This window comes from Primulina eburnea, chromosome 5 (assembly GCF_022965805.1).
Source record: "Primulina eburnea isolate SZY01 chromosome 5, ASM2296580v1, whole genome shotgun sequence".
Classification (NCBI taxonomy): Eukaryota; Viridiplantae; Streptophyta; class Magnoliopsida; order Lamiales; family Gesneriaceae; genus Primulina; species Primulina eburnea.
Window position 1 is genome coordinate 15,984,453 of NC_133105.1, and position 23,781 is coordinate 16,008,233.

General features: G+C 36.5%; 1 protein-coding gene across 5 annotated transcripts; it reads right to left on the reverse strand.

Annotated features, from left to right (window-relative positions):
• Window positions 1-593: 593 nt before the first annotated feature.
• Window positions 594-21,843, reverse strand: LOC140833061 (clathrin interactor EPSIN 3-like). Of its 5 annotated transcripts, none has more exons than XM_073197462.1 (15): window positions 21,696-21,843; window positions 20,976-21,082; window positions 20,779-20,863; window positions 9,935-9,986; window positions 9,748-9,827; window positions 9,266-9,344; window positions 8,883-8,966; window positions 8,648-8,793; window positions 6,954-7,295; window positions 5,734-5,775; window positions 5,539-5,637; window positions 5,265-5,446; window positions 2,921-3,135; window positions 1,191-2,229; window positions 594-1,109 (listed from the first exon to the last, which is right to left on the reverse strand). In XM_073197462.1, the coding sequence occupies exons 3-15, from the start codon at window positions 20,811-20,813 to the stop codon at window positions 691-693; spliced, it is 2,814 nt and encodes a 937-aa protein (XP_073053563.1). In that variant the 5' UTR covers window positions 20,814-20,863; window positions 20,976-21,082; window positions 21,696-21,843; the 3' UTR covers window positions 594-690. The 5 variants fall into 5 exon arrangements, with proteins under 5 accessions (XP_073053563.1, XP_073053566.1, XP_073053561.1 ...); XM_073197465.1 differs by having other exon boundaries at window positions 2,921-3,126; window positions 20,779-20,867; XM_073197460.1 differs by having other exon boundaries at window positions 20,779-20,867.
• Window positions 21,844-23,781: the final 1,938 nt, after the last annotated feature.

Consider the following 23,781-nt stretch of genomic DNA (forward strand, 5'->3'; position numbering starts at 1 on the left):
CTAAACCGGACGCCACAGATAAGGTAACACCAACCTGCAATTTTTTTATATTTCATTGTATCCAATATATGAGCGTCACAATATATCAAAACTGATATATATACAATTTTTTCAGTTTAGTTTGGTTTAGATTGTTAAAACTAAAACTTAAATTAACATCATATAAACTCATATTTATATGTATGTGCATAGAGCATGTCTTTCTCACCATGTTTTACCATAAATTTCCATTGCTAGCTAACTAAAGATCCCAAATCGTACCGAAACGAAATTTCAAGATAAAATATCAAGAACAGAAGTGTATGTTAAAAAAAATAAAAATTAGTAAACTTTATTCGGTCTTTTTCAAAAGTAGTCTTTGTCAAAAATTATAAAAAAAAGATACCTGAGAAGGTTCTCTTCAAAGTATACAAATCACATCACAACAGCTACAATGATAATGGGGCACAAAAGGGACTCATTTTCACCCCAAAAATGTCATACAAGACACCGTAAAAGATTCCTGAAATGATGAATACATGCATATGTGCTACAAACATTAATCCAAGATGATCATACAAGTAAAAAAGGCTATATCTCGCACCATTGTCGTTTTCGATCTCGGACTTGTGGTCGACTCATTTTGCTTACGAAAAACAAGAATAGTTGCCTCTCGGTTCTCAATGATATATATACATTGGCTACAGATCATTAGTAGCCACCACCATATGGTCTTTGACTGTAGTTATCCGCTCCCATCATGGGATTGTAACCTCCAGGCATGGCGCTTCCGGGAGGAAATCCTGCTTGCTGTTGCATGCTCATTCCTTGGCCCATACCCATGTTCATCCCCATCCCCCATACCATTGGCTGGTTTACTCCGTAACCTCCAGCTACGCCCATGCCAGCCCCTGGAACGCCAGTCATATTCATACTGGGACCCATCATTGCATTTGGTGGAGGCCTTAAAGCACTGGCACCAGCTCGGCCCATCCCAGAACCAGATCCCATAGCCTTACCCATGGTTATAGTAGATGTCACTGGGACCGTCGTGGGTTTTTCCATCCTCTTCTCCTTGCGATTTATGGCATCAAAGTCAACTCCAATGTCAGCTAGAGGATTTGTTTTAGCTACAACAGAAAATCTTTAGATCAGTTGAGTGGTGGTAGACGACCGGTAATAAGACTAAACTTTAAAATGTGAGAACTCACATCCAGAAATATTCAAGTTGACTAGCCCTCGGCTGAGAGTGTCGGCCCAAACAGTGGATTTTGTCTCAAACTTGTCTTTTGATGGTTGAGGAACCATGGCATAAGACCCTATTGAAGCTGGTATAGATGACGCAGAAGACGGGATGTGGCTTGGTCGCACTTGTGGCGCTTGGGGGCCAAATAGAGAAGCTGTGGGAACTGCAGAACCTATCTGTGGTTGGAAGTTGTGCTGAACAATGTGTCCACCAGAACTAGAAGGAAGCACGTTGGTAGAGTCTGGGCCTATAGATACATCTTGCAGCTGGTGAATCTCATAGAAGTTAGGATTTGGTGGATTTGGCAGTGCAGACTGACCTCCAAGAGGAGCCTGAAAACTGGAATTCGAATAACCCGTTTGAGATTGAAACCCAGTAAGACATCCAGTTTGACCATTCTGAGAATAATATCCCATTTGTGATGGCAGACCAGATTGAGCTGGAAAAGTCAAAGCCATGGAATGAGCTAGAATACTGGTTTGTGAAGCAGATTCTGCTGATTGAAGAGGGTAACTTGTTTGTGGTGGAGGTTGGCCAAGCTGACTAGGAAAACCTGGATGCTGACCTGTGAGTGGTGGAAAACTATTTTGGTTGGTTAGAGATGGTAAACAAGACTGTAACAGCTGATTGGCATGAGGTGGAAACCCAGTCAGAGTCACATTTTGGTTGGCTGGAACTGGATAACCTGAAGGTATAGATGGTGGAAGAATATCGGCTAATATATCAATACCCTGGTTGAAGGTTGAGGAATCATTCTGTTGAGCAAACTGTGAATTCGTAGGAGGAGGTTGCACCCCCAAAGGAACAGATGGAACGTAGCTTGAATCATCTTGACCACTTACAAATTCAGTTCCAGCCATTTGAGCTGGTTGATTTACGTCGAAGATTTGACTAGAGTGGGGATTGAAGGAACTTGAGGGTGCGGAAAGTTGTTCTTGAGCTGGTATTTTATATGTAGAAGGAAAAGCTTTAAAAGGACCATCGCCGAATGGATCATCAAAAGACTGCAAAAAAGATAATATTTATCTCCGGAAATGCGAAAGCTTAGTAATTGATGGCATCTAAGCACAGAGAATGAAGAACCACAAAATATTTTATGATAAGCAACCATTCATCCATAGCCCGATCTTTTGCCCCCCATGGGTCGAATATTCACCATCGGAAAATGAACTGCATTCAGTGCCTAATTTCCAGCCTTTTATAATACATGTTTGTGTGGGGTGGGGTGGGGTGGGGATGGAGTGGGGAGGCAGCCGAAGGAGTAAGGATCGGAGTTCATGAATACTGGTATATGGGTGCATAAATGGATTTTGACTCGGGTATATGGGGACAATCAGTCATTTTCCTCCATGGTCGTCTACATCTAATAAAAGGAGTAGCATGAGGGACGCTAGAATAGTTACTTTACCCTTCTCATTGGAGTTTTTAACGTTAAACTTTGAAAAACCAAGAAAAGCAGGTTGTAATGACTTTTGGAGGGAAGTCCCTAACTAAACCAATCCTCTGAAAATAAACGAAGGATCAAATTATCGAAAACAAAAGGAAAAACAAGATTGAGGCATATTATAGTCCTAAGATCCAAAATCAAACCATTAATCAAAAAAAATTCTTATCAAAGTCTCAATGTAAAAAATCAGCACGGGATCGATAAGTAACATCAGTCTATTTCGATGCAATATTAGAAATCATGGTCACCTGATTAGGATTCGTAGAAGCTGATGATGTGGCAGCAAATGTGGATCCAGAACTAAAGTTCGCAGAGGCCTGAGTTTCAGGGGTCATAGTTGGTTCAGTAGCAGGCACAAGAGCCAATGAATTCGATGAAAATGACTCAGACAAAGAACCCAATATATCTATCTCCTTATCAGCAGAAGTAGCAGGAGCAAAACCATTTGATGTTGCTGGAGTAGCTATAAAAAAAAATATTTTTATCAAAAATAAAATCTGGTGGAGCATAAAGTTAACAACTCAATAACAAAACATCTCTAGATCAATCATGGAGTACTAGATTTGCAACAAAATTATTATGTTTTTAGACAGAAGGGAAAATATAATTGAGATATTTTCCAAGGCAGAAGATCGTGACACCATGAAAACTATCCAATCCCTCCATAATACAATGAAAACTAGCACAACCAAGCTCCATGATACACTTAAATGACATCAGCAAGGTAATTACTCGAATCCTTATTTTGAATTAAGTATTAAATAAGAGATGATTAAAGAGTTGCTAATTAAACATTATCAAGGAATTGATAATTACGGATCAATCTGTTGGGTTCCACCAAATTTAAAATGGACAACCCAACCTACTTCAGATTTCATTATCCCAAGAAATCCAACTAGACGAATGAGATTCTGACACATGATAGATAAGAATGATTGGATTTTCTGAAATAGTCCGGATGCAGCCTATAAATGGAAGCTGAATTCTTTTGTTTTCTACACCACTTCCTTTAGAGAAAGCTCTAGCCACATACTTTAGGTTTTCTAGTCAATTTTTAGGGCACTTTGATGTCAGGAAGTTTTGGACCTAATGTCGTCTCGAGACAGGGTCAGTGAACTGGGATCGAGACATCATCAGTGGGCTGACGACGGCCGCAGGTATAATCCTAAAGTCTTTAGGAATAACTTTGAAGCACGTTTGGTAATTCAAATATCTGATTTGATAGTGATTTCATATTGTTGGTATTGTCTAGGTTCAGAGCTTTGTGTCAGATTGTTTTAGTGAGGTACGTGATGTACTGACTGAGATATCCAAGCGTAGTATACACACTTATATGCTGCATATTTATCTGTTGCATGATACATGTTTTACTGCTTTGGCATATTATGCATGACATATCATGTTGAACCTGATATCTTTTGAGATGTACCTTGTTTGTTGGGGCCGCTCAGCCCTATTCTGTATTGTGAACGATGGGGCATCGAGAGCTACAGTATCTGACGGGACCCGCGGGCTCTGATGACCTAGACATTGTAGGTCCACGTCTTGATGATGAGTGTGGGAACCAAAACATGCCTAGGGTAGATCAGAGGCTACACACTTAGACGGCTCTAGACTGGGCACGAGATTCTTGACTTCGTTCTTGATATCCGATCATATTGCATTTCGCATACATCATAACAGTTTGTATACTCGTACATTTTCATTTTGGGGGATTGTCGCTCACGTCCTTGCTTTCATCTTGGACACCCCATTCGACGAGGCAGGTCTTAGATTGGACGGTTCGGACGGCCAGGGCAGTGGCTAGAGCAGTTGGGTTTTCGGTGGTGATCTAGTGGAGGTTTTATGTGGTTTATAGCTTTCTCGTTCAGAATTATGTTTTCGATATGGTTGTGTTAATGTTTAAGACTGCTCTTATTGTTCTGTTTTCGTTTGGGTTGTAAGATGATCAAGTTATTTGGTTTCCGCTGTTTAATTGTTGTTATTAAGTTTAATGTTGCATGTTTATTAGTCTGCTTAGTAGCTGCTCGAGTAAGGGCGCTACAAGCAATGTGAGCACTCTTTTCCTACTCCATTGACTTTTATATTTTAGTACTGCGAAACAATTTAAAATTTAAGTTCTGCATGCATAACATTAGCAGTATCTCACAAGAAATAATATTTATCAGGTTCTTGTTCTTCAACAGAAAACCAGCTTAATATTGATCACAGATCAGTTAACATTTGGCATATTCATTTTGACTAATAACTCATACTTAAAACACATAATACACAAGTCGACATTTTCATGGTTAAAAGTGTCTCAGAACAGAAAACCCTTTTCACGTATCCGTCTCAAGCTTAGATATAGTAAAAAATCCCCTTGAAATCATCTCAACATCACAGACAACTAAAATCCCCATATTGAAGTAGGGATTTTATTTTTTTGATGAATCAAAGTTGGAATTAAAGTTGGAATTACGATAACAGAAAATGCGAAAAGGAATACAGAAGCAAAGGAAAGGTCCATGTAAAGTGTATCCCTTCATATAAATAAATTGTACCAGGAAACATGAGATACACGAATTACTGACATTCATCTTGCAGCTTTACCTGAGAACGAACCGCGTGGATCAAACCCATTAACTTCTTGATCTGTATCTGGAGCTGAAACATGGGCTGGTGGGGAAGCAGGAACTGGGGGTGGAGAAGCTACAGTTATTTCATGGCTTGGACTAGCCCCAGAAGGAGGAACGGATCCTATAGCTGCAGATGCCGGTGAACTTTCCCCATTCCTGTCAACAATGAGAATTAAAAGCGAATACCAGACAATTTCAGAAATATTCAGATAGAAAGCAGAAAATGGATCAAGCTTGTCCAAATTTACCTTTCACAATAACTGGGACTGTGTGTAGCACTAATAGCCTCCTCGTAACTAGGAGGTTTTTGCTCGGAATTTTCCCAGTCCAGCCTCTTGCCCGCAGTACTAATTTAATAATGAAATGAATTACGCAGTTTAAGTTCATATTTGTTAAAAGGCTAAGCCAAGAAGAATATGTCAAGAGAGGTATTTTATAAATACCTTCCATCTTGAGAATGACCATAATCTTTCGCACCACTACCCCTTCATTAGGGAACATGATGTTAGCATAATCTTAAAGGATCAAACTATAGTTATTTAACCAAGAAGCGCAATTAAAAGCAAGTTAAACATACTACAGGGTGAATGGAAAAAAAATGCACAGCTCTCAGAATATGTGCGACAAACTTATACTAGATAATTAGCAGACTTGGGCTCATCTAAAGAAAAATTCATGCAAGAAAAGCTTTGATTTGGGATGCATAGGCAACACATGGGTCTGGCAACATGAGTGGCAATTAGGCCCTAGAACATTCATCGCCACATTTCAAATAAATTAGCTTGCAAGCCACACTTTGCTTCAAGAAGATTGCAATTTTTAACCATTTCATATTGTACCGTTCGTACGGAAATTTAGAATATATAAGGCACAGAGAGCCACGTGACTATTTTGGAATTCTCAAAGTATGACTGGAGCAGATTCACGAGCTCCAATATTTTCCAATTTACTTCCTTTCTGCTGGATTAAGCACAAGGAAAGTTTTCAACAAGTATTGATCCACCTTGAACAATTTATATACTTGCATTTAAATTGGTTTACAGGAGATATTGTATTCCTATTTCTGTAATGACACACTTTTACGGATCCAGTTTTCATTAAATGCTAAAGTTCATAATTGAATCATATTTCTTGACATTTAGCCCCAGAATCTCTACTATCAAAACTAGGCTAATGCTCGGATCTGATTCGCCTGCATTAGAATTTACTGGAATTAATCTTTGAAATTTAATTCTATTAAAATCGAATTCAATAAAAAAAATTGACAAGAACACACCAAAACAGAGTGAAAAGAAAAGATTTGGAAGGAAAAGTTAAAAAGAAGTTTTGTTTGGGACTTGAGAGTTTTTCAAGTAACAGAAAATAAAGTAGAGGGAGGGAAAATTTTTCTCCTCCACAAGCAAACTAAGCCTTAGAATTACTTTACAACAATTCTAAATATGCCCAAATATTCTAAATTGAAGAATTACACCATAACTCATAACCATTAATGTTCTTTCGATAAATAAGCACTTCAAAAATATTGTACTTAAACTTGTTGAGCAATCCAAACTCTCTGCTATGCATTCAAATCTTAATATTAAAGATGCATACTTCAAGGAAGAATCTCTACAAATTTACCTCATAATTTGATATGGCTTACAGAAATAGGAAATAGACAAACCTTGAAGTATATTGGCCTTCATCCTCATAAGCACGGTCCTTATCAAAATCAGCACTTCCACCTCTTGATCCATTAACGATAATACCTCTTCCTTGATAGTCATCATCCCTGGATCCATCTTGGCTGTGGCGATCCTCATAATCCCTGCTATACTTATCCCCCTCACGACCATATGAGTCCCCATACCTACCATATCTTTCATCATCTCTATAGCTAATGCGGTCATCATCTCTGTTACCATATCGGCCATCATAACGATCATCATCATATCTATCTCCATATCCTCCTGAACTTGAGTTTGTGTCATATTGATTCGTATTACCCGTTGATGTGTTGCAATACCTGTTGAAGTTCATTGAAAAACCATTTATATATGTTGAAAACTGGGGATTTGTTAGGACTACTGATAGGAAGGCATGTTATACTAGCAAAAAGGTATTAAAAAAATCATAAATGATCAAGACATTGAGCATATAAAAATCTTTTGTATGACATTTCAATCATAGAGTCAATATACAGATCTAAACATATGTTAAGACATATAAAATGGATTGATAGAATAAAAGAACAAACGGTTTGATAAAAAATCAACATAACAGCATAAATGAGTAAGATCATGGAGGCGTCAAACTCCAGCACAGAAAAATAAACATTTCACGATAAGACAGATAGTAATGCTTAGGCAACGTGTATCACAAGCAGAACTGATAGGGATTTTGGCATCGAGTATCTTGCAGTGCCAGAAAAGCCAAATGCATACACGATGTAATCATCTTTTAAGAACTTTATGTCATCAAAAAATAGAAGAAAAATAATCAGCAACGCCTTTTATGAACCCTCAGAGAGCACAACAAGAAAAAAAATGTATAAAATCAGCAGCAACTGAAGCACTATGATCATCATGAAGATTATGTCTAATGCCTAAACTATGTTGTTAGCTTTTCCATTAATTGTGGACTAGTTTAGAAAAAAGAATAGAAATTTCAACTAAATGTAGGTAATTAACCTTTTAGCATCATTTGTGCTAGGCTGCTAGCATTTTCATTACTTCTTCTTGTCACAGTTGATCAGTTTTCCATGTAGAGGAATAGAAGAAATTAAAACTTTCGAAAAGAACTAAAGCATTAAAATCAGAAAGTACTCATATTTGTTATCTAAAACTTGCACATAAAATAGTTCATTATCCTTGAAAGAACGCATATAAAAAAACTAGATGATAATCCCATCCTTGAGTGAATTTTGAAAAGATTGAGATTGTGGCGTTAAAAGGAACAATACATGAAAAAGCAAGAAAAGGTCCCCTGAACTGCTGGCTTGAAACAACTCAAAATTGAACCATCACTAAATCCTAAATCTAAAAGCAATGCTAGATAATCAAATTTTATCAAAAGCCATACCCGAAATAAACATCATCTCAATATTATTTGATAAAAGAATTGGGATTTCAAAACACAAGAGCTCAAGGTAAATTCCTAGCCAATCAAAAAATACACAACACAAGTGTGCTATCAGTAAACCTATAGCTTCAAACAAAAGTACAGAACAGGCAGCCTTCAAATATAATTGAAGTTGATAGGTAAACCATAATGCAATAAGCAAAAACGATCCAACTTCAAATGAAAAAACTAACGGAAGCCACAATTTAATCCCCCAAAAATGATATGTGCAATCAGGTAAATTCAATGACAACTTACTTGTCTCTGTTAGAAGCAGCCTTTTGGCGGACTTCTTGAATTCTTTCCTTGTCATTTACAAGAACCACTAGACTTTGAGATTTCTTTCTTACATTGTTTCCCTGGTCCCTCCCACTGGAATCAATGTATTGAAAATCGGACAATGTCTGCAAGAAATAAAAATTTTGAATTCCATCAGCAAACCTGCTTTGTAAGAACATCTAAAGACAATGGGTCCAGATGAATAGCAACTAACCGATATTTGATATGCATGTTCTCTAATCTCATCTATGACCCTTTCAGACCCATGAGCAACCAAGTACTCCAAAACGGTTAAAGCCTAGACAAAAAATAGAAAACTTTCATTTGCATTGTCCGAAAGAAAAGATGAATGGAGAACAGCACCTCAAAAAATGTAACAACATCATGCCAAAAAGGAGGTCACGCATCAACAAAAGAAAGAACGCCCAAGTAACTTGAAATTTAAATTCTTAAAATGGACTTTTGATATTAAATAATAGGCAAAAAGGATCAAAGAATTTTCCGTAAAATGTATCAAAAGGGACTGGGTATGTAAACAACAAAATTCAAGTCAGTCACAGAGTACAGCAGACAAGAAGTATGGTAAGAAAAGCTTACCTTGTATACATGTCGCCAGTTTTTCCCAGTATCATTGATACGCTTCCAGAGTACCCCCGTGATCATCTGATATTCATGACTGCATGAATTTAAAAATGAGTATTATTCCAAAAAGAAAAACAGCATTACAAAATATTAATTGTTTAACTTAAAAGGACTCCATAAGAAAGCTAACCAAGTTGAGCCAACAAGCTCAATTATTTCCAAGGGTATGAGATCAGGCTCAAAATAGAGGAACAAGATCGGGCCTAGCTTGAGATCAGGTTTAATTTTTATTTTGTTATATATCATATAATTCAAAATTAGTTTACTATTATAATAATACATCACAAAACAAGCTAAAAAAATTACATATCACTATTTTTTTAAATATTAGTTGCTTTTAGTAACCTTTAAATATATAATAAATATACAATAAAAGCTCCTGAGCTTTTGAGCAATTGTAAATGAGCTCAAGATAAGCTAACATTTCTAGGACTCACTAGTTTCTTGTTGCCTGTGCAATATCAGAAAGAAGCAATCCATGAGGGCCCCAAGGCTCATTGCTAGTAGCATCAAGAACCTGAAAACCAAAGCCCAACACCCCGTGAAAACGGGTACAAAAAAGACAAAAAACTGGTAATTTTTAGCTCTTTAATGACAGATATGAATTGAAAAGGATATAAATACCTTTTGTTCAACCGAAGGAACTTTAAGAACTTTTTTATTAACCTCTCTCTTGCTGCATGATCACATAAAAAACATGGACAAGAAGAATTTGTTATCAAAACCAAACCAGAATATTATATCAAACAGTTGGAACCAATCAATGAAAAAATAATATTTTTTAATAGGAAACGAGATTACAATATAATATTTGAAGGGAAATATAATTTCTTAATTTAAATAATTTTCTTAATATTATCTTTTCTTGTTGATTTGATTGAATATAATATTTAATAAGATTTTGTCTTTCTAGATAATGAGATAATTATGCAAATATTATCTTGATATGCTATCAATGTTCAAAAGGAGTTTTGTTCCTAATTAAACTCCTACTTTCCTTGTGGAATAGGTTTCTTTGTGGAAGTATCTTATAAAGAAGAGAAACTAGGACACCATTGCGCGGCTGCTTCTCGATTAATCATTCACCCACTTTTGCACATCGTGAATTTCAGAGAAAAACCTTCGACAAGGACGTTGTTGTTTTGAAGAGTGTTGTTGCACGTGCTATCGTAATTGTTGGAGATTCCAGACAACATGCGTGCAAGTGTTGGCTAAAGATCGGGTTTTGTTGCTCCAAGTTTTTGGCATCACGTTTTTGCTTTCATATTTATGTTTTAGCGTTCTTGGTTGGTTTAGAAAGCTATTTATTTTTTCAACGTGTTAAGGAAATTGATTTTCATTAAAATTACTATTGATTGGTTTTTGTAAACGGAACAGTTGTTTTCTAGTGATTATTTTTGCCCCGAGGCAAAATACTTGTGCAAATTTAATCTTGTCAATCGTATTTATTTAAAGTCAATTTGTGTTACAAACTTTAATATTCCGCTGCATGTTGTCTTAAATGTTGTAACAATTAGCACAACACTTAATTCTGATAAAACACAAATTTACAATCTTACACTGCTACTATTATATAAACACACATATGTCAAGCAAGATTCTTTACAAGTGGTATCAGAGCCTACTCTTGATATACTAAGTGCTGATTCTGTTTTTTTTGTTTGTTTGACAGAAATATTTAAATTGACACGTCACTTGCAAACACAGCACTACGACCACCAGTGTTAGATGGTTCTAACTACAACCTACGGAAAGTCAAAATCAAATTTTATATAAAATCCATAGATGAAAGGGCATGGCAGCGTGTTATCAGCGTTTGGACTCCACCAAGGAGGGTAGACGAAGATGGTGACAGCCTGATAAAACCAGAAAGTGATTGGACTGCCGATGAAGTTCAGGTTACGAATTACAACTCAAAGGCGTTGAATGTCAACTTCTCTTCAGACGACTTGAATATGTTCAGTTTAATTACAAACTGTATATCTGCCAAGGATGCTTGGGAAATCCTTCAAAAGCATCGTGAAGGTTCGGAGAGTGTGAGGAGAACAAAGTTGAGGATGCTTACGTCAAAATTCGAGAATCTGAGATTAGAAGAAACTGAATCTATCATTGACTACGACAGACAGCTTAGAGAGATTGTCAATGAAGCTTTTATCCTAGGTGATCCAATCTCAAATGAAAGGTTAGTCAGCAAGGTTTTCAGATCATTACCTGAAAGTTTCAACATCAAAATCTATGCAATTGATGAATCCAATGAAACAACTTTAATTGCGCTTGAGGATTTGATAAGCTCCCTCCGCACCTTCGAGATGAAGGTTGAAATGCAGAAAAAGGACAAGAGAAAGATTATTGCATTCCAAGTGTCGAATGACTCGTATAATGATCTTCTTCAACTGTCCCAAGAGGAAAATGACTCGGACCTTTGTGAAGATTCTATATCATATATTACGAAGAAGTTTGGGGACTATTTGAAAAGGATCAGAGACAAAAAGAAAACTTAACAACCATCAAGGTTTCCAAGCCTCACGCCATATGACAGGATCACGAGAACATCTCGTTGACTATGTTGATCAAAAAGATGGCAGAGTAACCTATGGAGGGGGGACAAAAGGAAGGATTGTTGGAAAGGGAACATTAAATGTTAAAGCACTAGTAAAGCTCCACAATGTGCTTCATGTTGAAGGATTAAATTCAAATTTGATAAGCATAAGCCAATTGTGTGATGATAATTTGCATGTCAAGTTTGAAATACATACTTGTAATGTTTTTGATGAAACTAACATGTGCATTATAACAGGTATAAGGTCTTCGGACAACTGTTACCAAATAGGTGAAAAACTTTCATGCAAACATGCGCAAGTCAGTGAACTCGACCTTTGGCATCAAAAACTCAGTCATGCTAATTTCAAAACCTTGAAGAACTTGAGTAAGTATGATGTTGTACGAGGTATGTCTAACCTATCAACTGGTACACCATACGTTTGTGGAGACTGTCAAAAGAGTAAGCAAACGCGCGTGTCACATCACACGTTGCCTCACTTTGGGACAACACGTTGTCTTGAAGTGTTACACATGGATCTTATGGGTCCTATGGAAGTGGAAAGCTTGGGAGGTAAGAAGCATTCCTTTGTGTGTGTCGATGATTTCTCACGATTTTCATGGGTAAGTTTCATAAGGGAGAAATCGGACACTTTCGATGTGTATAAACAGTTAGTCACAAGAATCACAAATTTCCATAATTTGAAGGTGAGAAGGATCGAAACTGATCATTGTAAATAATTTGAAAACTCTTCATTCTTATCTTTTTGTGACAGGAAAGGAATTTCACATGAATTCTCAGCACCAAAAACCCCACAGTAAAATGGCACTGCAGAATGCAAGAACAGGACATTACAAGAAATGGCTAGGGTGATGCTAGCTTTGAAGAATATTTCAAAGCATTTTTGGGCAGTAATACAGCTTGCCATATTTCAAATAGGGTGTATTTGAGAAGTGATTTAACCATGACTTCTTATGAAATAATCATGGGAAAGAAGCCTAATTTTAAATATTTTCATATTTTTGGTTGTGTTTGTTATACTTTGAATGACAGAGATCAACTTGCAATATTTGATTCAAAGAGTGATAAGTGTTTGTTTTTGGGATCTGCTACTAATAATCGAGCCTATCGCATGTTTAATTTAAGAACTAGGACTATTATGGAATCCATTAATGTTGTTTTTTATGACTGTTCAGATCTCAAAAAGAAAACAGCTGAATAATATGTGGAAGAGCTTCTGGAAATTCCTGTATCATTGGAAGATACAGGTGTTGCCCCAGATGTTGCAACACCTAGCACAAAACGTGACACTGAAGTCAGTGAATCTGAGGAAGAAACACACAGTGATGATGATGCAGTAGATGATGGACAGAATATTCCAAGTAAAATTCAAAAAAACCATTCATCATGCCAAATAATTGGAAATATGCGTGGAGATGTTCAAACTCGAAAGAAAGAAAAAGTGGATTACCACAAAATGGCTGGACTCATATGCATGAGCTCTATGTATGACAGGTCAGATTTTCATGTTTTATATTCAATTTCGAACCCAAAAATTTTGATGAGGTTTTAAAAGACGAATTTTGGATTAATACAATGCATGATGAGCTTGAACAGTTGTTCGAATGATGTGTGGTACTTGGTTCCACCTCTTGACCATGGTAATATAATTGATACAAAATGGATTTTCAAAAATAAAACTGATGAGTCGGGAAACATCATTCAAAACAAAGCAAAGTTGGTTGCTCAAGGGTACACACAGCTTCAGGGGGTTGACTTCGATGAGACCTTTGCTCCTGTAGCTCTTATTGAGTCAGTTCGACTATTGCTAGCCATTGCATACTATATGAAAATCAAACTTTTTCAAATAGATGTCAAAAGTGCTTTTTTAAATGGAATTTTGTGCAAAGAAGTGTATGTTAGACAACCTAAGGGTTTTGAAGATCCACGTCATTTGGATCATGTTTACAAATTGAAGAAGACACTTTATGGTTTGAAGCAAGCACCACATGCGTGATATGGAAGATTGACAGAGTATCTACTTGAAATTGGCTTCAAATTATGTGAGGAAGACAAAACCCTTTTTATTCAGAAATCCAAATGTGAGATTCTTATTTGTCAAGTTTATGTTGATGATATAATCTTTAGTTTTTCATCTCAAAAGCATGCTGATGATTTTGTAGAGTGTATGTTATCTACTTTTGAAATGAACATGGTTGGTGAATTGAGTTTCTTTCTTGGTTTGCAAATTAAACAAGTGCATGATGGCATCTTTCTGCGTCAAAGAAAGTATGCTAAGAATTTGGTTAAGAAATTTGCAAGTGAAAACGCCAAACACATGAGAACACCAATGGGCTCGAGTGAAAAATTGTGCAAAGATGATGTTGCCGAAAATGTGGACTACACTTTATACTACAGTATCATAGGTAGCCTTCTGTATTTGACAGTCAGTCGACCTGACATCATGTTTAGCGTATGCTTGTGTGCTAGATATCAAGTCAATCCTAAAATTTCTCATCTAAAAGCTGTGAAGCGTATCCTACGTTACATAGCAGGAAGTATTGATTTAGGATTACGGTACACTCAAGAAACCAATTCGAATTTGGTAGGATTTTCGGATGCTGATTGGGCTGGTGACTTAGATGATAGAAAAAGTACATCTGGAGGTTGCTTCTGTCTTGGCAATAATTTAATTTGATGGCATAGTATGAAACAAAATTGTGTCTCACTTTCAACTGCTGAATTTGAATAAGTGGCAGCTTGAAGTTGTTCTCAACTTTTATGGATGAACCAAATGGTAAGAGACTATGTACTCAAGAGTGAAACCTTACTTATGTACTGTGATAATTCGAGTGCAATTGATATTTCAAAAAATCCAGTACAATACTCTCAAACAAAACACATTGACATTAGACACCACTTTATTCGAGATTTAGTGGAAAAAGGATTGATTCGAATTGAATTTGTTAGTACAAATAACCAACTGGTTAACATATTCACAAAAGCATTGGACTTTGAGAGATTCTCCAACCTTAGGAAATCTCTCAGCGTGTGTTCTGCCTAAACATTCATTGTTGTTGTCTCAAATGTTACAACATCTCGGACAACGCCTAACATACATGTGCATTTCTAGGACTTAAGCATTCTGCATTTCATTCATACTATGATATGATGTGTTGGAATAATTTTGCATAATCTTCTGGTGCACTTACAATTTATTGGTCTATTTAAACTTAACACACTTGGATATGATTAATAATCTGTTTAAATCACGAAGTAGTTGAGGGATGATCATGTACTCCATGATATTGACTCATACGAAACGTGATTTGAAAAGATTGAGTAAAAAGAAAACTCAGTTATGAATATGGTTTGTATCAAAAGAAAAGACTGGAAAAAGCAACCTAAAAGAGTCTAATGAAGACTGTGCTTTTAGTGTGGGAACTACCTCTTCTGAATTTAATACAGATGGCAAAATATAAGAAATTGGAAAAAGCTGTCTAGAGGAGTCCTAAAGAAGACCGTTCTTCTAGTGTGGAAGCTACCACTTCTATGATCAGAAAATTCATAAGCCTCTAAGTGTGCAGCAAAATCAAAATTAATGGTTGGAATTGGACGTGTTGTCGGGAAGATGTTGCCAACATTTGTGAAAACACTCCATCTGTAAACATATCTCATATTTGTTTTCATGTTTCTATTTCTGTTACATTCTGTTATTAGGCATAAATAGGTCATGCATAAACATAACATTATGAATATTGTTGTGTCATGAGGACATGAGTATTGCGACAAAGAAAATTCGATGAAAATCCACATTTTACGAAAAATTGAATATGTGTGATTTTTGATGTCTCAGTGATGTTAAAATCGATGTGTGTTTCCAATTCTGACAATTATTTTGAAATCAAATTGAGCTGAATTAACATCACCGTCCATGGATAAATTTCCGGAATTATATTTTTCACCCGTTAATCTTTTTACCGTTAGAAGCAAATAGATTGACTGTAAACCCTGATTATGTTACCGTTGTGATGATTGCGCATGTTTGTCTATTAATCCACACTCGCCTACTGCAAAATTCACATTATCCGCATTCTTATTTTTCTACAAATCTTCGAAAATTTTCCCTGTGCGATTTCATTTTTTTCCTGCCTTATCTTACTATTCTCGCTCTCTGAAATTCAATTCATAATCAATGGCAGGAAAGGGCTATGATCCTCATAATATAAGGAGCGAAATGGGTTATCAAGACAATGTTGCTCCTGCCCCTGCAACGTCTGGCACAACAACTGCGAAAACACCCACTGAAGAACCACCCATGGCATTGATGTCAGTTGCTGAACAGCCGAAACCGTTGGAAACCATTCTCCCGGGAGAACCTAAAAATTCGTTTGATGTTGAAAACCCTCCTTGAGATTGGGATGCTTACAGGAGTGTGTTTCCAATGAGGAAGCACCCTTTGTTCCTCCACCAGAGCCCTCTCAATCCAATGAGGAGGAAATCACGTTGGCCCAATTTATGGCCAACTTGAAGAGCCAAAAAGCTTAAATTCCATCTGTTTTTGTTGCCTCCCAAGAATCTGATAGTGATCCAGACTCTGAGCAGCTGAGAGAATTTGACGACAATCGACCCAGTGACTCTTCATCCACTACTGGGTCTGACAGTTCTACTGACGAGTTTGTTGAACAAGATGACATTTCTAAAGAAAGTGAGTCTGCTGAGCATTATGTTGCTGAAGATGTTGCCCACATTGAGGACAACACAGACCTTAGTGACTATGACTTGGGCACAACTTTCAGTGATAAGTTCTATACTGAAGCAGCTGTGCTCAGTGGTCTCTGTATGAAAATAGAGAATTTCTGGAAGAAAAAAAACGTGGATTCAAATGCCTTTACTAGGAAAAATCTGGTATCTTTTCTCAAGCACTGTCAGCTTTACTCGACTTTTTATATTGTCACTCCATATTGTCGCAGGCATGTACTTGAATTTTATGCAAATTTATCACCCGGTGTTGGTGATGAACGGTCTGCCAAATATGGAAGAGTGTTTGTGCGTGAGGAGATTTCAATTTCAATGCTGCTGTCATAAATCAGTATTATCATTCACCAGCGAACACTGAAGAGGGACTCACCGGCGGCCTTATTACACAATTTCCCGCACATCCGCAACGTCTGTCGGCGTCCAATTTGACGCATTTTTACTCTGTTCTGCACAAACTAGCCATTCGAAATTGAACCCCATCCACCAACTCAATTATCGTGACTCGCCACCAAGCTTTGGTATTGTACTCCATTGGGACTAATGGAGTGTTTGATTTTGGAAAACTTGTTTTCCAAACGATTCTTCAATATGCCGAGGGTGGCCTCAAGGCCTCAAAACTTCCGTTTCCATCTCTGATCTACGACATTCTTGCTTCTCAAGGATTTGTCCATGACATTGCTGAGCCTCTTTCTGATACCAGTGATCTATTCAAGATTGCTCCTGTTTTTTTCAAGTGGAATAGGAAAATTGATCTGCCTTGGTGCGTAGACAGTGTTGCACCAAGTGTTACGCATGATGTTGCCTCTAAGACTGCACAACATGTTGCACCTCAGTTCTTGTAATGCCCGAGATTTAATTGCTGTTAATTGACGATTATTAATTATGATTTGATATGATTATGAAAGGATCAACCGTAACTGGATTTGAGTTGCTTGTGAGTTTTGAAGGTGCGAGGCATAAGCCCTCGCGCATATGTGCGCACAACCCGGGCGCACATGCGCGAAATGGGCAGAGAACCTCGCGCATAGTCTCGCGCATATGCGCTGAGGAGGGTCGCGCATATGCGCGAGACGTGTTGTTTAAAGAACCATGCCACGTTTTGTAACCATGCATGATATATATATATATATGGATTCTTAATCCATTTCAGAAGAACGAAAGATTCAGAGAAAGGCTTCTGAAATATTGTGAAAAATCCGCCCGTCAGAATTTCTTAATATTTGAAATTGTGCAATCACGCCTTTCATTTCTTAAATTTGAAGTTGTGCAAAATCCGCCCGTCAGAATTTCAATTCGACTTCAGTACTATTTTCCTATCGACGCAGGCTTCATACTGACGTAAGTTTTGTACGTTTCTGATATGATTTGAAATTATGATATTGTCAGAATCGGATATGATTCATATATAGTGTTTCTGATATGTTAAATATCGTATAATTGAAACCGGATTGAAGAACGGTTATCGTATGAAATTGTTATGATTTTCAGAGCTGATTAGATTGAGATGTGATATCAGATTTGTATCGTTATTGACTATGAGTTGTAGGAATTGATGTCTGTTGATTTGTATTGCTGGGTATATTGAGATTGTACAGTTATGCTGTTGAAACAGAGTTTGATTTAGTTCTGATTATATCCGGTATTGATTGAGGGAGGTATTGATATTGTATTCCTCGTTATTGTCATGGCCAGATTGAATATTGACAGGCATTGAATCCGAGACTTCGACAGAGTTAAATTGATATAAAGAAATGTATAAATTAATGTTGATTCGGGATTGCACAACTCGAGTTTGATTTGACTAGAGTTTCCCTAAATCACATACTTTATTTTATTGCATTGATATCTGCAATTATGAAATTGATATGTGTGGTCTATTGATTCATAGACAGAGTATGTATTGAGTCATAGGCTGAATTGCCTACTCATTGGCTGATGCGCCAAGTCTTCGGCTGATTCGCCAAGATACTGGATGTTTGGTTTATATCGATGTCGCTTAGGAGTTGATTCATTCCTATCGCTGAGATTCGATATATGTGACAATGTCCAGAAACCGGGATCCCTAGATTAAAGATGAGTCGAATCTGAGATGATGAGTCACGAGTGATTTACAGAGTTGTATCATTTCATGTTTTCCGATTTTGATACATGTTATTGATATATGTTTTATGCTCTTATATATGTTGTTATATGATTGCATGTTTACATTGTTTATACTGGGATTATATTCTCACCGGAGTTATCCGGCTGTTGTCTTGTTTATATGTGTGCATGACAACAGGTGGGACAGGATCGGGATCAGGACGAGGATGAGAGATTACAATTAGCGTGGAGATCCGGACTTAGAGTAGATTGGTTGTCAGTACTTGATATAATGACTGAACTTTAGTTGATATGAACATATGTTGTACAAGATTTGTACCTTTGTATGGATATGTATATCGGATCGAGTACATTACGTTTCCGCAGTTGTTATTTAAAAAAAAATTTCATGTCCCACATTTTCTTAATTGTTATATTGATCCTTAAGAATGATTAAGAAAACGAATTAGGTTCGGGTCCCAACAGCTCCACATCTGATTTTGTGCAGCTTGCTCCTTCCGTTCTTCAAGCTCAATTTGACTTTGCTCTAAAGGAGATTGTACATGTCAAGGACTTGATCACCCATTATGAAGATCAAGTGGCTCATTATCGGCGGCTCCTGGATGGTGGTGTCCATTCTGGACAAAAAGGGGAAGGAGATGAAGCTCAAGCAACCACTCATGCTGATGAAGGGACAGAGCATTGAATTGAGGATCACTTGATACTCTTTATGCTCTGATGTTTTTTTTTTAAGTTTTCTCTTGTTAATGTTTTTACTGTTTTTGCTTTGCTAGTGTAGCTCTTATAGTCTGTTATTAGTTAGTTTCGTTTCCCTGAAATGTTTTTGTTGCACTGATCTAATGAACTATTTTTCTCCTACATGTGTTGCCTCACGTGTTGTCAACACGCCTAACAACAACCATGCTGACTAGTTTTTATTCAGGGGGAGAAAATTTCTCGAATTCAGGGGGAGATGACTTGAGCTAATATGGATAAATGGGTTTGATCTCATTTTCTCCAAAAAGGCAAAAAGAAGGAGATTGAATATAAATATAAATTCTTAATTTAAATGATTTCCCTAATATTATCTTTTCCTTGTTGATTTGATTAAGTATAATATTTAATAAGATTTTGTCTTTCTAGATAATAAGATAATTATGCAAATATTATCTTGATATGGTATCTATGTTCAAAAAGAGTTTTGTTCCTAATTAAACTCCTACTTTCTTTGTGGAATAGGTTTCTTTGTGGAGATATCTTATAAAGAAGAGAAACTAGGATACCATTGCGCGGATGCTTCTCGATTAATCATTCACGCACTTTTTCACATCGTGGATTTCAGAGAAAAACCTTCTACAACAACGTTGCTGTTTTGAAAAGTGTTGTTGCCGTAATTGTTGGAGACATTCCAGACAACACGCGTGCAAGTGTTGGCTGAAGATCGGGTTTTGTTGCTCCAAGTTTTTGGCATCACATTTTTGCTTTCATATTTATGTTTTAGTATTCTTGGTGGTTTTAAAAAGCTATTTATTTTCTCAACGTGTTGAGGAAATTGATTTTCATTAAGATCACTAGTGATTGGTTTTTGTAAACGGAACAGTTGTTTTCTAGTGATTATTTTTGCCCTGAGGCACCGCACAAGTATTTATACTTGTGCAAATTTAATCTTTGTCCATCGTATTTATTTAAAGTTAATTTGTGTTACAAACTTTAATATTTCGCTGCATGTTGTAACATTTAGCACAACACTTAATTCTGATAAAACACAAATTTACAATCTTACACTGCTACTATTATATAAAGACACATCTGTCAAGCAAGATTCTTTACAATATTAATAGAAGATATTAATTACAAAAAGCGGACCATAGTCCACCCTTGATAATGAAAAAACCAGAGTCATATTAACATAATATTAGACTCCGATCCATATATAAATCAAACACCGAAAAAACAAAAAATAAGTTAAAAAGTGAAAAAGGCAATCTATTCCAGAAACAAACAAAGCAACAAAGCAACAATGTATAATGTGGAATGCATAGTTTAAATCATGCAACAAATTCAAAGCTAAAACAACAAATCTTACATGTCACGAACGGTTTGACCAAACGCCTTCTTCATTTAAGTGTTGAACTAGGAAGCCAAATTTGAAACCCTTCCCAAATTAATGTCTGGCTGTCAAAAGGAAAATAATCAATTGTTTACCAAGAGTGCAACAGCCATTCTTTCTTATCACAGCATTTACAATAAGAACTTCAAAGATAAGGAATGTGAAATATCAACCACTTAAGAATTTGAATCCTTCCCAATTTGCATTGCTTTTCTTCGTTTCATCAGGATGAATTTGATAATAAAAATATTACCGAACAAGATCGTCGCACTAATAGTAGCTGAATTAAGATAAAAAACAGCAGAAATCAGATCTAACATTCAATCAACAAGCTAAAGTCAAAATTTTTACGTACATTGAACAGAAAATCCTTGATACCAAAATCAAGAACATAACTAATGAAACTTAGAATAATCCTTTCGCAACTTTCAGTGACATTTGATACATTAATAAAATTAAACTCATTAAAAAGAGTATTTTCATGCCTATACATATGCTTTGATTGTATCAAATAATCGAGAATTGGAGAGGTGGGAAGCTGAATTCATATATATAGATGGCAGAAAATAGATCTATAACACAATCAAGAAACTCAAGATCCCAACTTCATGATAAATGGAAATCCATGGTAAGAAAGAAACAGACCATATTCAATGAAATCCAGAGCTACCATTTTGCAACTTTAAATGATATCTAATACCAACACAATTAAACATCAAAACCCAATAGAGAAAAGTGTTTCAGAATATGAACAATAAAAAAAAGGAGAGAAATGGGTAGCTGAATTCACATAAATGGGCAGCAGAAATTCGATCTAACATAAAATCAAGAAACAGAAGATCCCAAAGAAACATGATCATAAATCGAACAAATAAGAATGAAGAAGATCGTACATAATCAAATCCAAGGCTTCCTCCACAGCACAGCAGATATGAGACAGGGAGTTGAAGGAGGAAGAAATGGGTGCCCTGTCGCGAGAGAGACAGAGAAATGTTGCGTGAAAAGCGTAAAGAATAGAATGCGAAAAAAGTTTGAAAATTCGACAAGAACCGATTCTGTACCTTTTACTGGATTTATTTATTTTATTCATTATATCACACTATTATTAGATTAATAATAAATATTTACATGAGTTGGGGTAAAAATTAATTACAATATTTTTTGTAATTATTTTGTATATCTCGGGCGAAGAGGGGATTCAATCTATTTGTTTGAATTGTGAGATGAGATTATGTTTGTAACTATAATTTTGGGCAAAACTTGAGTCAAATATTAGAAAAAAATAAATTGTATTAATCAACTGAGTAGGTCACTTGTGAGACGGTCTCACGAATCTTTATCTGTGAGACGGGTCAAACTTATTGATATTTACAATAAAAAGTAATATTTTTAGCATAAAAAGTAATATTTTTCCATGAATGACTCAAATAAGAGATCTGTCTCACAAAATACGTCTCGTAAGACCGTCTGTAATGCCCGAATTTTGAAAAAAATAAAATTGTGGATGGTTTATGGCTTTACGTTATGGTATGAATGGTAATGAATGTTATAGAATTGAATAGATAATGGATGGGTAGAATCAAAGATTGAATTTGAGATAAATATGTAATGGAAGTGCAAAACGGTATGAAAAATGTGGCAGTAGTTGTGGTTTTTAGCATATTGTTTTGTATATTGATCCAATTGATGTGAGGTCACTTTCATTAGAAAGATAAGACATAAGACTATAACTTTCCTATTTTGAGTTTTGGTCAAATCATTAGGGAAGACGAGCCAAAAACGCCCCGAAGTGTGTCGTGTGTATCGTCGTTCCTACAATGACACATGTTGGCAAATTGAGCATAGCTTTTTACTCAGACCTCCAAATGACATGAAGCCAATTGGAGATGAAAGAAAGACATAGGGCTACAACTTTCTAGTTTTCCACTTTCGCAAATTCCGAAGTTAAAAATGCGTTTTGGACAGAATACGGCGCGCCCCTGTGCCAGATCCCGCGCGATGGCGCGCCATTGCTGAAATTTTGGTGTTTGGGCAGTATGGTGCGCGCCCCTGCGCCAAAACACGCGCCATGGCGCCCAGCACTTATACAAAAAACATGTTTTGAGGTTTTGATGGTATATATTTATGGGGACTCGGACGCTAATCAAGTTCTTAATCATCATTGGGACTAATTAATCAATTATAAAACAGGGTCTAAATTTTTTTTAAAAAAATACAAAGCGGAAACGTAATGTAATTTACTTCAAATTACATATTAAACATAAACAGACAATCCTGTGTTATCTACAAGAATTCAACTAGGTTCAACTACATATCCGTGCTGAATCCTAAGTTGCTTCGAAGCCCGGATCTCCACGCTATCTAGTCCAGCCTCGTTCTCTTCTTGACCCTGAACTTGTCCCACCTGTTGTCATGTACACATACAGACAAGACAACAGCCGGATAACTCCGGTGAGAATAAATCCCAATATAAATCAACGAAACATACAATCATATGATAAACATAAAAGCATGGACAAATAACAGCAATATATATCCAAAGCTGAAACACAATCAATATCATACTGTCGACAATGCTCGTGACTCCACGACTCAGACTAGACTCAGTCCTAGCCTAGGGATCCCGGTTTCCAGACATTGGCATTCCATATCGACCAACAGTAATAGAAAAGACTCCAGTTCTATCCACGTCGATATAGTATCGATCACCAGTAATAGAAGAATGCTCTGATTCTATCCATATCGGTATAGTATCGATCACCAGTAATAGAAGAAACTCCGATTCTATCCACATCGATATGACATCGATCAACAGTAATAGAAGAAGTTATAATTCTATCCACATCGATACAGTACCGATCACCAGTAATAGAAGAAGCTATAATTATATCCACATCGATAGCCAATTATCCGGTGACAGACTATGGCACTACCGCCAATACACTATCTCATGACATCGTGCAATGTGCCCGTGGCGAT